Below are 15,794 nucleotides of genomic sequence, written 5' to 3'. Positions count from 1 at the left end.
TTTATTTTCGCCGATCCGTCAAAACCGATCTCACTCGCTGTCGCTGAGTTCTGTCTCAGACACCGGGTGGTGCGGCGTCTGCTCATCCCTCCAGCCCCTCCTGCACGCATGTAAACACGGGTCTAGTAGTCTAGTGGGACGGGACACGGGAGGACGGCGTCTCCCTGAGCTAACGTTAGCTTAGCTACCGTTACAAAATGACCCAGTCAACTATTCACTTTTAGTTTAATACATGATGAGGCATTGTCTAACCGAACGGTATCTAGCCGGCCAGCTACCGATAGCTCCTGACATCAACAAACGCTCCACAAAGTCTAGTAGAGACGTGTATCTGATACCTGTTAGCTGTTAGCTGTTAGCTCACGTTAGCGCAAGTTAGTTCACTGTTCAAAACGAAATGTCCCATTGAACTAAATAATTCACTGAGGCGTTGTATTAACGTTATATATCCGGCTAGCAGTAGCTACAGATAGCTCCTGATATCAATGTCTTATAACACTGATTCGATGTGTATTCGAGCTGAGGGCATGTTGAATGTGATATGACCACAGTAACATTATACCATTAGGGTCCATCTGCAGCGCAGGAGAATCCTTGCCGTAGCTCGAGGCTACTCGAGTATAGGTCCAGGTGCAGCTCCGGAGAATCCTGGCCGTAGCTGGAGGCTACTAGAGTACACACAGACAGTGGAGCTTGTTGCGTGGTGGCGATGTCTCGCAGATAATACAAGTACAAGTCTAATTATATAATATATATATTTTATAAAAAAAAAAAAAATTATATAAAATAAAATAAAAAAGATTTTAATCAAAAACGATCGGATCGGTATCGGCCGATATGGCTCACGACGATCGGTGATCGGTATCGGTGGCAAAAAACGTGATCGGGGCATCCCTACTCTATACTGATGATCCTCCTCTACCATGTCAGCATGACCAACCTCTATATACTGATGATCCTCACCATGTCAGCATGACCAACCTCTCCAGATACCTTGATGATCCTCATCTACCAGCATGACCAACCTCTCTATATACTGATGATCCTCATCTACTTGGGGGGGATGGGGACCGGAGGGGGACTTTCATCTTGTTTGCATCGGGGTCGCCCATTTTCAATTCATGATACAGCACAGCTTGAATACATGCACACCCTGATAAATAGTTTTATTTGGTTCTAACTGGATTTCATCTCTTGTTTTTTTATATACATATAGAGTTATACCCAGAGGTTTCACCCGGAGTTTACATGGCTATGGTATGATAGAACACGAAACACCATACTGTGTTTATTGCAAACAGCGCAGGTTGACTATTGCGGGCAATACCGAACTTGCGTCCGACAGCCAATTTTTAAATGATGAGACGCTCACTATCCACACCGAGAGCCGCAAAGCACATACGATGCCGGGACGCGTAAAGATTTTCCCTAACACACTTTCAGTTCCGCGTTCGGGTTCCGCGATCTGATTGGCCACTGACGTTTCTCTCAGCGCCAATCGCGTTACGTCTAGTTCTATCACTGGTTAAGCTTGGCGACTCTTTAGAAGTTGGTTAAGGTTAGAGTTTGGTTTAGAGCAGGGCGATAGACCACCAGCCCTGATTCCAAACTCTAACCTTAACCAACTTCGAAAGAGTCGCCTAAGCTTAACCAGTGATAGAACTAGGCGTTAGCTAGCTAGCAGGCTGTTAGAGGCAGAACTAGGCGTAACGCGATTGACGCAGAGAGAAACGTCAGTGGCCAATCAGATCGCGGAACCCGAACGCGGAACTGAAAGTGTGTTAGGGAAAACCTTTACGCTGCCGGGACAGGTGCATCACCGGCACAGCTACCGCTACTCCCCCCTCATCACAGCTGCAGTCTCGCTCTCGGCGCACACCTCCACACTGTCATTTCTTATAGGCGCACCTCGCAAACTCGCTCAAATCTTGATGAGGCAAATTAGGGCTGGGCGATATGGAAAAAAATCATATCGCGATAACGATGATAATGTTATCATATTTCTCGATATCGATAATTATCGAATTGTTATAAGTATAATAAAAATAAAAAAATTATTTTTTATTTTTTTTATAAACAACAGATGTATGTTTATTTTGCAGCAATTCTTTGTCATTGCCGCCATCTTTAGTGTTACATCCCCTCACACTCCAGTACTCAGGCTGCAGCTGGTTTAAAAGCGAAAGTAAACCGGCTTCTCTGCTGGCTGTGGCTCCAGGGGAGTTGAACAGTTCTGGCTCTGCTAGTTTATTTTCGATCTTTTGGCGCTTTTTTGGTGGACAAACCACCGCACATGTGCACCGTGACTCGTGACTGGAGTCTAGTTCTGCTAGCACACATAGCCTACTGTGTACAGACGGTTTCAAACTGTATTTTAAATTAGAAAGCAAACAAAATAAATGGACAAGAGAAAAATAAATCTCAATTTGGTCAGTATTGTCATTTGGACAAGCAAAGCCATTACTTTAAGTTGCAGGCAAGAAAGACAAGTCTGTCCACTGTCTCTGGTTTTAAAACTGCCCTGTTGCAGGTCACAAAAAAAAAAAAAAAAAAAAAAAAGTTTTTCCGTTTTTTTTATTTCGATATTCGATATCGATTATTAAAATATATCGCGATATTTATCGTTATCGTTATATCGCCCAGCCCTAAGGCAAATGCCGCGTGTCTCGTCCTTGATCGGGAATGAAGAATGAAGATAACACAGATGTAAATTGTATCCACAACAACCCATAGGTTTTCATGTCACTATCAGCGGGCAAAAGGCCATCTGTGCGCAACATGTGCCCACTCGCTCGCTGTATGAATTAGGCTTGGGCGGTATCCTTTTTTTCACACCGTCAAACCTTTATGACATAATACCCCGGTGTACGGTATTTGACGGTATGACTTTCATTTTCATCAGCGGGGGGGGGGGGGGGGGGGGGCAACCCGTGTTACCAAGTAAACAAATCATCGTCAGCTCTCAGAATGGTAGTCCTGCACCGGTAGAAGCGTTAGCATCTAGCCTAGCCATGGCAGACTATTTGATTCCTTAAGGGCTAGAAATTGCCTGGGTTTTGGTCATATGCTCCCGAAATGCTCCCGTTGTTTGGCTACTTCTATGTAGGGATGGGAATCGAAAACCGGTTCCGGTTGGGAACCGGTTCCTAATTGGCCGATGCCTGGAACCGTGTGGCTCCCTTGACTTTCGATTCCCTTATCGCTGCCAGGTTTTTCCTAGTTGCGTAATAATGTTAGCGTTAGCATGTAGCCATGGCAGACTCTATTTGATTCATTAAGGGCTCGAAATTGCCTGGGTTTTGGTAATATGCTCCCGCTGTTTGGCTACTTCTATGTGCAGTGAAAACTACTTGAATGCTTTAGAACATAGTCATTGATTTAGTTTAGGGTGAGCTAAAATTAGCCGCGGAGCTATCGCTAGCTAACGTGAGCTAACGCTATTTAATCAAGCTCACAAAGAGAGATAAACAGCTGACAGCGGATAGTACAGGTACAAATACAATAAAACAGCGGGTGGGGACTGTTGTGTAAACCTTGTACTCTTTAGTTCACATATAATAAGAGCCGGATTGTTTATTTACTAAGTCTCTACTCTGAGTCCGTCAGACAGGAAGTACCATGGTGCAACATACAAATGTGTCCGTGTAGCAACACAAGCCAATACCTACAGGACAGGGGCCCGGGGAGGGAGCTCTGTGTGTCTGTGTGTGTGTGTGTGTGTGTGTGTGTGTGTGTGTGTGAGACAGAAGTCAGAGGAATAACGACTGTTATTCAATAGATTAAATTAGTTTAAGAATAAAAAAAGAAATACATTTTAAGAGAATCTCAAATACATTATTTTATTTAAGTGTAGGCTATAGTTAATGTTTTATTTTTTACAGTTTTTGTATTTTTCTGACATGGTAAATGGCTGCTTTTTTATATAGCGCTTTTATCCAAAGCGCTTTACAATTTGTTCCTTACATTTTACCCAATCACTCACACATTCACACAACGACGGCGCAGGCAACCATGCAAGGTGCCAACCTGCTCATAGGGAGCAGTTAGGGGTTAAGTGTCTTGCTCAAGGACACATCGACACGCTGCCCGGGAGGAGCGGGAATCGAACCGGGAACCTCCGGATTGCCAGACGACTGCTCTACCTCCCGAGCCACTGTCGCCCCTGACATGGGGGCTCAACAATAAATGACAATCAGAAATGTCAAGTTGCATGTTGTTATTCTAACCAGCTTAGTTCTGTTGCATTTCCAATTTATTTATTTAAATTATAAATTGATCAGGTATCGATAAGAGAATCGATAAAGAATCGAATCGATAAGCAGAATCGATAATGGAATCGTATCGATAAAATCCTATCAATTCCCATCCCTACTTCTATGTGCAGTGAAAACTACTCGAATGCTTTATAACCTAGTCATTGATTTAGTTCAGGGTAATCTAAGATTAGCCGCAGAGCTAACGCTAGTTAACGTGAGCTAACGCTAGTTATTCAAGCTCAGTAGCTCACAGAGAGAGATAAACAGCTGACAGCGGATAGTACAGGACGGTACAAATACAATAAAAAGGCGGGTGGGGGCTGTTGTGTAAACCTTGTACTCTTTAGTTCACATATAATAAGAGACGGATTATTTGCTTGCTCCACAACACACACCAACTCTCGTCACAACGCTTTACGGTATTTTCACAGCACTGTCGCAACATTACCGTAAAACGTGAACACCGTTGTGACCCACTCGCTCCACTAGACTGGTCTCGCCCTCTGCTGGCGCGTGTGTGCACTACACTCAAAACTCTGTTTCACTGTTATAGAAACTGAAGCGCATCTGTGATTTTGACGGTGACGGACGGTATTGATTTTCAATACCGTCGGGATTTCTAAATACCCTGGTATACCGTCATACCGTCATACCGCCCAAGCCTAGTATGAATACTGCCAACAATGACCCGCTTGTGTTCAGACATGATGGGCTCAGTTGGTCATTACTTAGGACTTGGGTGCTGGGAGGTTAAACTCTCCACAGAATAATGATGTTTGGACATACAGGGATTACAGGCCCTCTGATTAATGCACAGCTATGGCCGGGAGTCCAGTTCCGAAAGGGGCTCAAGAGGAGGCAGAGATCAAAATCAATACGGCGTACAACATTGCAACGGAAGAAATGCCATTCACTGAACTTAGCGGACCGCTTCCATTCATTGGGCTAAGCTAGGCTAACGTCCAGCCAGATAGTTTTCTACTGAACGCACAGAGAGGAAACTGGTATCTATATTCTTCTTGTCTCTCTCTGGAGAAGACAATAAGCTAATTTTCCAAAATGTTGGCGTGTTCCTTTTAAGTCACAGATGCTGCTTCAAAAGAAGAATGTGTTGAATGTAAACCCCACCTATAGCAATGATACGGCCTCTGCACAATTGGTCTGGGTTAGTTTGATTGATTGATTGATTGATTGATTGAACATTTTATTAACAGATTGCAGAATGGGTACAATACTGTAATTATGTGCTACTGCCACCAACTGAAAACCCTTAGTGCTTAGTGCTCAATCCCAATTCCCTTCCCTTGGACCTACCCCCTAGATTTGGAGTGCCCTCAACTGGATAGGAAATGGGACACCCATCATTACGTCATCAGTAGTAAAGTAATGTAAAGGAATTACATATTTAGTGATACATACATATATTTTGTACGCATCAACTTATTTGGTTTTTGCAGGACCTAGACATTTTACCTACAGTGTAGTTTAACATATAATAATGATAGAGACATAAGCCTATGTATGTATTGTATGTAGCAAACACAGTACTTAATTTACAGCGTAGATTCTGCCAATTGTCTACATACAATTCTTTTTTCTCTCTTTAATTTGAACTGAAATGTTGTGGAAATGACCATTTTGGAACAGTGTGCGTCTGGAGAGAAAGGAGAGTTACAGCCACACAATTCAGCATTTTTCCTCAATAGCTCTACAACACCTGCGAGTTACGAAACACCACCGGTTCTCCGTAACCGGACCGTGTCGCTCCTACATTTTGACGCGGGGACTGACGTTCTATACTCTACTGTATAGCCAAACACACATACTTTACTGTATAGCCTAACACACATACTCTACTGTAATAGCCAAACACACATACTCTATAGCCTGACACACATATACTCTACTGTATAGCTAAACACACATACTTTACTGTATAGCCTAACACACATACTCTATAGCCTGACGTATATACTCTACTGTATAGCTAAACACATATTCTATATAGCTTAGGGGTGGGGGAAAAAATCGATACGTAGTATCGCAATACTTTGCGTGGCGATACTGTATCGATACAGGGACGCCAAGTATTGATATTTAATTATTCATAAAAAATTTAAAATCCGCAATACTCAGCGTATTTAATATCGCGATACTATCGTATCGTGACACAAGTATCGCGATAGTATCGTATCGTGAGGTCTCTGGCGATTCCCACCCCTAATTTATAGCCTGACACACACATACTCTACTGAATAGCCAAACACACATACTCTACTGAAAAGCCTAACAGTAACACACACTCTAATGCAGGGGTTCCTAAAACCTTTTCATCTCGAGACCCAAATGACAAATTTGGTGTCGCCACTCTCCCTGGGATCTAGGGCTGACCTTCGATTTTAATTTGAAGCTTCGAGAAAAAAAAAAAAAAAAAATTTATATATATTTTTTTTTATCTTATGTTGTGGGACTTGTACAGCACTTTCGTAAACGTTGTTGTTTTTAAATGTGCTCTATAAATAAAGTGGGTTGGATTAATTAATTAAGTAGCCCCTTTCGTGACTGACGCATCCAACAAGGTTTCACTCGGCTGTGTGATTTAATTCAAGGTGGATCGCTGTTGTCGTTTGAACAACTTCAGATTTCATGGGAACTACCAATCCCCCAAATCAAGAATGTTTAAGATGAATGAAGTAAGATTTTGATTATTTGAAATATGGCCTGTGTAGACTAAACTATGCACAGAATTATGTCAGTCTACAAGGTCCGGATTCTACATGGTCCGGCAATGTAGACCTTGTAGACTCCACTACAGACCAATTATCAGTGAATGTTCATGCATTTTTAAGAAGGGCAACTTCCACAAAAAAACAAAGAACTCACCAAAACATCTCAGTAGCACCTTATCTAAATGTTATATTTCATATATGGAGATTCATATTTATTTATGTATTGCATGCATTTCTACATTTTATTTCCTATTTTGTTTATTCATCCCAGTATCTTTCTTTCTTATGTGTGTAATTCTACAAGGTGCGCGCACACACACACACACACACACACCTACACACACACCTACACACACCTACACACACACACACACACACGCACACACACTTACATTTAGTCATTTAGCTGACGCTTTTATCCAAAGCGACTTACAAGTTCTGTACGACAAGACAGCAAGAAGGGTACAACTCTATCAGCTGAGTAACAATGTTCATCAAAGTGTTGCGTGTTACAGTGTAGGTTAGTTTATTAGGACAAGTGCATGACAGTAAGGTTAGTCACGGTTAGATTTTTTTTTTATTTTTTTTTATCATTTCAGATAATGGTTGAAGAAGTGAGTCTTTAGTCGATGGCGAAAGATTGGACGGGATTCGGCTGTCCTAACTGGGATGGGTAGTTCACACACACACACACACACACACACACACACACACACACACACAAATCGAAGTAAAAAAAAAAAAAATGATTTTTTTTTTTTTTTAAACTTCGATTTTTTTTTTAACACTTTGGTTGTTTTGGGTTAAATTAATGATATACCATAGGTTGCCGGCTCTATTTGTCTATGGAGAAGTACCCCTTCTTTGCATGGCTATAACTTTTTAAATTCTATTGCTACATTGCCATTATTAGGGCCCATTCAAAGTCCTATATGTATTGTTCATTGTGTAGCAACGTTAAACTTTTTCATTCACATATTCATAGTAAAGTATGGTCTAATGTATAAGTATGTTTTCATCTCTTTCTGCAGCTTTCTCCAGAACGTGATCTATAGCCCCAAATGCATTATATTGATGATGCAATACAGTTTTATGGCAATCAGCGCGATATAAAAAATTCCAACTAGACGTACTTCTAGAATTTACTACACGTCATCTGATGTTGACCGGATGGGCTAGGGGGCGTTTATAATTCCGTGGGCAGCGTTATACCAATCATCTAATGTGGGTCAAATGTTGATAATAGCAGTTAATATCGAAGACGGTAACGTTACACGCTGAAACTCACCCCAGTCTCCGCGCGCCGTTGGGCGATCATCGTCGAGTTGAAATCTTATCATTATGGGATGTAAATTTACCCGGTCCATCTCCAGCTTGTATAATGGTATATACGTCCAAATCATGTTGTTTATCGAGTTATTGGCAATCGATCACTGTGTAGTGTGACGAGCCAGAGTCGCGGGACCTATAGCGAGCGCCGGAAGTACTACGGTCGTCTAGGACAACCTCTATTCAACATCCTGTTTGGCGATTGCGCCGATCGGCCACCAGATGGCGCTCCTGAACCGCCAGAGAGCTCAGTGGGTCCTGCTGGTGGATCTCAGGCCAGCGGAGGGGACATATGAATCCGATCGCAGATTTTTGAAATATTGATATAAGGACGCTGTACAGCGTCCCCCGGCAACTTGAGCATGGCCAGCAATGACGTGAAAAGACGTTTCATGGCAGTCAAAGTGTTAATGTTCGAAGCTTGTGCCATCGAATCGAACGTTCGAAGCTTCGAAGCATTTAAGACAGCCCTACTGGGATCCAAACTTAGAAAAATACATCATGAATAACATCTACTACTGATAAAGAACACAACAAACCACTAACCTTAATCACCACTCTCACTTGTCACGCCAATTAGTGGACTTAATGATTTTTTTATATATCTCATCTAGATAATGGATTTAACTATTATCATCAACTATCCAGTTGGAGAGAAAAAGACAGCCTGTCCCGTTCACTTGGGGCTGGTACTAGTAACATTATCCCCACAAAATCAACTTGAAATGAAAATGAAAGTAAAAGCTCTCACAGAGGACTGCTCTGCTCTCTGCTGTGACCTGCTCCAGGGTGACTTTAACTGTTTACTTTGGGGCCAGTTTCTTTGTGGAGTTAAAGTTTTCTACCTTGACTTGGCAAACAGGGACACATTGGACCCTATGGCAGTCACTTTTATTTGCATGTTTTGCAAACTGGAAATCAGTTTTCAACAACCCAGTGGTAATTTTTTTTAGGTATCCAAAATGCTCCTACATTGCCGCAGCCCATTGTGGCACATCCTATACTATAGCCCAAGGCTGGGATGTCGGTTCCCTCTGCCATTTCCCCAGAAAGTCTCCTCTCTGCTCGTTAGCAGTGGGTACGTCTCACACACAAACAAGGTGACTCATGAGGAGTTTTCAAGTGACAATGTCACTGTCCACGGTGCTGAACTGGACAGTGAAGAAAACTGAACTGTAAACAGTATAATTTCTCTCTCTCCAACATTCACATATCTAAGTTAGAATGGTTGTGCATTTCACTCTGCCGGGTCAGCTAGCTGCTCATTTTGGGTTGCGACCCTAAGTTTTGAAAAGGTTGCTCTACTGTATAGCCTGACACGACACACAGAGACTCTACTGTATAGCCTGACATGACACACATACTCTACTCCTGTATAGGCTAACAATTGATTGATTGAAAATTGTATCAACAGATTGCAGAATGGGTACAATATACAGTACAGCTCAATACACACAATTGTTAAGGGGATGCAGACCAGAGAAAGACTTTCGTCTTGTTTACATCAGGGTCCCCCATTTTCAATTCATCATAACCTGTCCTATATCATATACGTACGTATGTCCTATACCTGTCATATAACCTGACACATTATACTTTACTGTATAGCCTGACACAACACATTATACTCTACTGTATAGCCTGGCTGACACATACTCTAGGGCTGCTCAATTATAGACAAAAATCCTAATCATGATTAGTTCGGTCAATACTGACATCACGATTATTTAACACGATTGCTCATTGACTTTGGAAACATCACGCAGTTATTGAACTTTAAAAATATATAATTTAATGGTGGATTTCCCTGAACTTTAAATATAATTGAACTGAAAAACACAACCTGGCTCAAAGGCTTGGCCTGGCTTAAAAACATGATCACTCTCTCCAGTGGGCCAATGCAAAATGTATTGATTGATTGAAAATTGTATTAACAGATTGCAGAATGGGTACAATACACTACAGTACAGCTCAATACACACAATTGTTAAGGGGATGCAGACCAGAGAAAGACGTTCGTCTTGTTTACATCAGGGTCCCCCTGTCACCACCATAGCATGTCAGTTCAAGCATGAGGGGCTCCACATCCCTATGCTCACGCAATCCGTACAGCAGAAAGTGCAGAAAGAAGGACAGAGGGTCTGGTTAACCAAAAAAGGACGGCCTTCTCTCTCTGCGGTACACCACGCCCATCGTGTAGAAGAGCAGCACTCCCCAGCGTCCCAGGGAAAAACGAATATAGAACAACAGATCAATGACACATGTTGTGTTTATAAATAGACCGTCACAACTTGTGCAAGCGAGAGTGGAGCTATGGGTTTTTGCAAGGGAGGGACACACAAAATAGGTTCTGCAGCGACTGCGAGATGGATGGATGGGGGAAACTCACAAGAACAACCGCAACTGACCCTGCATCATGGTGCCAAAACAACAGACCCTGCATCATGGTGCCAAAACAACAGACCCTGCATCATGGTGCCAAAACAACAGACCCTGCATCATGGTGCCAAAACAACAGACCCTGCATCATGGTGCCAAAACAACTGACCCTGCATCATGGTGCCAAAACAACAGACCCTGCATCATGGTGCCAAAACAACAGACCCTGCATGGTGCCAAAACAACAGACCCTGCATCATGGTGCCAAAACAACAGACCCTGCATGGTGCCAAAACAACAGACCCTGCGTGGTGCCAAAACAACAGACCCTGCATGGTGCAGCTAAAACAACAGACCCTGCATCATGGTGCCAAAACAACAGACCCTGCATGGTGCAGCCAAAACAACAGACCCTGCATGGTGCCAAAACAACAGACCATGCATGGTGCCAAAACAACAGACCCTGCATGGTGCCAAAACAACAGACCCTGCATGGTGCCAAAACAACCGACCCTGCATGGTGCCAAAACAACTGACCCTGCATCATTGTGCCAAAACAACAGACCCTGCATCATGGTGCCAAAACAACAGACCCTGCATGGTGCCAAAACAACAGACCCTGCATCATGGTGCCAAAACAACAGACCCTGCATGGTGCCAGAAGAACAGACCCTGCATCATGGTGCCAAAACAACAGACCCTGCATGGTGCAGCCAAAACATGGTGCATGGTGCAGCCAAAACAGTAAATGAACGAAGTGCAGTGTTTGCATTCACTACTATGCGTAACGTGTGGATTCAATGAACAGACTGCAAGTGTATATCCCTGGAAAACCCTTCGGTTCTCTGCGAGCTGCGGCCAGGGAAGGAGGACAGAGGAGGGGCGCGATGATCAACAGGGACAGGATGTCACGGTTCTCTGACTCAATCCCTGAAAGTTTCAAATGATCAGGATCCTATATTGTTTTAAATACTCACTGTTAACGAGACGTGTGCCTATCGCATAGAAGTGTTTGTTGCTTCCCAGAAATGCGGCATCTTATAGCGTGTTGTTAATGAAAAGCAAGTGTTTTTATAATCGTTCAAATCTCATAGCTGGGAGGCTACGCTAAGCTAGGCGAGCTATCTGGCATCAACACAACATCCCACTCTGACGGCCTGGAGCATAAACCTCAGCAGCGTTGAGGTTTAATTCACACGTCCAGTTGTGAAACTTACCAGCCTTCTCCTGATCATATCCCACGACAATGAAATAGTCAGCCAGTCTAGCCATGTTTGCTGTTTTTTCCCCGAGATTTACCAACACAATTCAGCATTTTTCTTTCTTCAAAAGCACAGCCATGTTTGACAGAAGGAGTGCCAGTGCGCCTGCGCGCAGAGGCAAGCGACATCCATGGGCGTGGGCCCTTCTTTCCAGCCGGGTCGCGTGTATACTTTCCCCAACGGAGTTTCACTTCCGCGTTCGGTTTGCGCGATCTGATTGGCCTCTGACGTTTTTTTCAGCGCTAATCGCGTTACTCCTAACAATCGCGCCAGCAGGCTGTTACCCTTTTGAATTGATTGATTGAAAAATGTATTAACAGATTGCAGAATGGGTACAGTACAGTACAGCTCAATACATACAATGGACCTATCTCAAACCATGCCCTCTTTTCTTGATCCTCCAATCACAGCTGTCGGCTGTCGCTTACCTTGGACTTCCTCGTACAAACAAAGTTTGTCCGAGGTAAGCGACAGCTGTGATTGGAGGATCAAGAAAAGGGGCAGGGTTTGAGATAGGTCTATTGTTAAGGGGATGCAGACCAGAGAAAGACTTTCGTCTTGTTTACATCAGGGTCCCTACCCAACCCCCCCCCCCCCCCCACTGGTCTGCATCCCCTTAACAATTGTATGTATTGAGCTGTACTGTACTGTACCCATTCTGCAATCTGTTAATAAAGTTTTCAATCAATCAATCAATCAATCCCCCATTTTCAATTCATCATATGACACACACGACATACAGATAGACAGTACTGCTACATCTATAAATTTATGACATACCAGGGTGGCTACGTGGCGTAGTGGGCAAGGTGCTCGCCATGAAATCTGGAGACGCTGGGCTCGCCTGTTCGAGCCCAGCGCTCCACATTTGCTTTCAGTTTAGCTGGTCGTCCGTACTAATACACATTGGCCGTATTAGGGGGTGGGAAACTGATGGGTGGGGATCGGGCGTTGTGGACAGCGACTCCTACAGGTCGGTTGGTGCGCCTGCGCAGTAGAATCAGGAAGTGTCTGGGGCAGCGTGAGCCTCCCACGCGTTACTCCTCGCCACTGAGAGATCGAGCTGCGCAGGTGAAAAGATGCGACTGCTGTTACCTCAAGTACCGGAGGGGACTTGTGCTATGTATAACTTAGTCCACATTGCAGCCGGCTTGTGGGAGGCAAGAAACAGCGTTCGTGACAGGGGAGGGTTGAATTGGATGATACGAAATTGGGATGGGAGAAAATATAGAAAATGGGAGAAAAAGTGGATAAAAATCTTTTTTATGGCATACCAGATTTGCAAATACAGTACTGTTTGTGATACAAAAAGTGTCCAGAAAAAAAAGAGTGTATATACATTTGACAGGTATTTGTACATTGGAGGTGGGGGGGGGGGGTTGGGTAGGGGGGGGGACACTGTACCCTAACCTTAACCAACTAACCCTAACCTTAACCCTAACCTTAACCAACTAACCCTAACCCTAACCTTAACCAACTTCGAAAGAGAGCGACTTCGAAAGAGTCGCCAAGCTTAACCAGTTTGTTAGGAGTAACGCGTTTGGCGCTGAGAAAAACGTCAGTGGCCAATCAGATCGCGCAAACCGAATGCGGAAGTGAAACTCCGTTGGGGAAAATATACAGGCAGCCGGGTCCCAGTCCGTCCCACCCTGACCCCTGACCCGGAAGTAGGCCCACTCTTTTTTTGATCCACTTTTTCTCCCATTTTTTCTATATTTTCTCCCATCCCAATTTCGTATCATCCAATTCAACCCTCCCCTGTCACGAACGCTGTTTCTTGCCTCCCACAAGCCGGCTGCAATGTGGACTAAGTCATACATAGCACAAGTCCCCTCCGGTACTTGAGGTAACAGCAGTCGCATCTTTTCACCTGCGCAGCTCGATCTCTCAGTGGCGAGGAGTAACGCGTGGGAGGCTCACGCTGCCCCCGACACTTCCTGATTCTACTGCGCAGGCGCACCAACCGACCTGTAGGAGTCGCTGTCCACAATGCCCGATCCCCACCCATCAGTTTCCCACCCTCTAATACTGCAAATTGTATTAGTACGGATGACCAGCCAAACTGAAAACAATGTGGAGAGCTGGATTCGAACACGCGAACCCAGCGTCTCCACATTGGTGGCGAGTGCCTTGCCCACTACACCACCTAGCCGCCCGAAGTAGGCCCACTCTTTTGAGATCATTGGAAATCAATTTATAGAAAAAGGTCAATCAGACAGTTCAAGTTCAAGTTTCTTTATTATTTGACATGCAAAAATACAGAATACTTCACATGGAATGCTTTTTTCTGTTATGCTCCTGACCTATGAGGATCATAGGACGCTCCTTGGATCATACACATACAGCTCATTACAGTAATATTCCACAAGTATTACATTTTAGATAGTAATAATGGTACAGAGCTGTACATGCGCTTTGATGATGCATGTAGGTCTAGCCTTGAGACAAACATAATGTGTATTCACCCCCGCAAACAGACTGGCAGCCGACCTAATAGGTATCCTAATAGACAGTCTCCTCCCCACCGTATGTATATTTTTTCTCCCGCCCACCCACCCACCCACACCCTTCTAATGTACAGTCTCCTCCCCATCATATGTATATATTCTCTGTTAGGATCTATGGGTAACAGTAATGTATATTTGCATATCGTATATGTCACAAATGTAACAGTGATATATACATGTATGTCTTGTATGTCCCTATGCCATAAATGTCATGATGTCATGTATGTTGTGTATGTCATAAATGTCACTATGAATTGAAAATGGGGGACCCTGATGTAAACAAGACAAACGACTTTCTCTGGTCTGCATCCCCTTAACAATTGTGTGTATTGAGCCGTACTGTTTTCATTCATTCGTTGGTAAATGCTGTAAAAATAGGAATAGGTAGATATAGGCGAATGTGTGTGAAGGCTATTCTCAAGTTCAAGTGGAATACATCTTTCTATCTATGTCAATTAAATAATTCACGTTATATTCTCAGCGCCAACCCTGAAACCACTCATGTTCAACTTGGAGCTCCTTGTGAACGGCGGGCTGACTGTGAAACCAGAACTAATACCAATGTTCAACTTGGAGCTCCTTGTGAACGACAGGCTGACTCTGTGGACTAGTAAAATGTTTGTTTGAACTGTTTATGTCCATATGTTTTCAGTTCCTGAACTGGAATCATCCGTGAGCCCAGAGAACCATCCTCGGTTGTCTCTCACAGTCACTTCTTTTTCCTATTCATTCACTATCAGTGTGACATCACACACGTGATTAGAGGACAAGCTCAGCTCTCCTCCTGGCAGGGCACACTGGAGGAATGACATCCAATGTACAGTCCCCCCCACCCCACCTCCTCCAATGTACAGTTTCTTCGTCTGTATGTATGTATTGTATATACTCTATTTTTTTTTTTTTACTCTTTTTGTATCACAAACAGTACTGTATTTGTAAATCTGGTATGTCATAAATGTATATATGTAGCAGTACTGGGGGCGGCTGGGTGGCGCAGCGGACATTGCGCTCGTCACCAACGCAAGAGACACCGGTATCGAATCCGGCTGTCAGCGTTGCCTCTGGCATGGGCCGGCCGTCATACTGACTCAATTGGCAGAGTCAGCGGGTGGAAGTCGATGGGTGGTAGTCTGGTCGTTGTAAACAGCGACTCCAGGAAAATGGCGGGGGCAGTGTGAGCCTCCTACACGTTACTCCTCGCCAATGAGAGTCCGCGCTGGCAGGTGAAAAGATGTGACTGGCTGCCTCCACATATATCGGAGGGGAGATGTGATGGGCTCCTATCCTCCCTACGACCGGCCAGTGGGGGGCACATGCGAGCAACGATCAGGA

At 43.9% G+C, this 15,794-nt stretch overlaps 1 protein-coding gene across 1 annotated transcript in view; it reads right to left on the bottom strand.

The window, feature by feature from the left end:
* The window catches only part of sbf2 (SET binding factor 2), a 344,856-nt gene extending 332,810 nt beyond the window's left edge, over positions 1-12,046 (bottom strand). Inside the window, exon 1 of the mRNA XM_084308216.1 lies at positions 11,911-12,046. Within this exon, the coding sequence (XP_084164342.1) occupies positions 11,911-11,965 (55 nt within the window). The 5' untranslated portion in view covers positions 11,966-12,046. The remainder of the gene's footprint in view (positions 1-11,910) is intronic.
* Positions 12,047-15,794: the final 3,748 nt, after the last annotated feature.

The sequence above is a fragment of the Notolepis coatsorum genome (assembly GCF_963971535.1).
Source record: "Notolepis coatsorum genome assembly, chromosome: 2".
Taxonomy (NCBI): domain Eukaryota; kingdom Metazoa; phylum Chordata; class Actinopteri; order Aulopiformes; family Paralepididae; genus Notolepis; species Notolepis coatsorum.
This window is presented reverse-complemented; position numbering and strand designations above follow the sequence as displayed.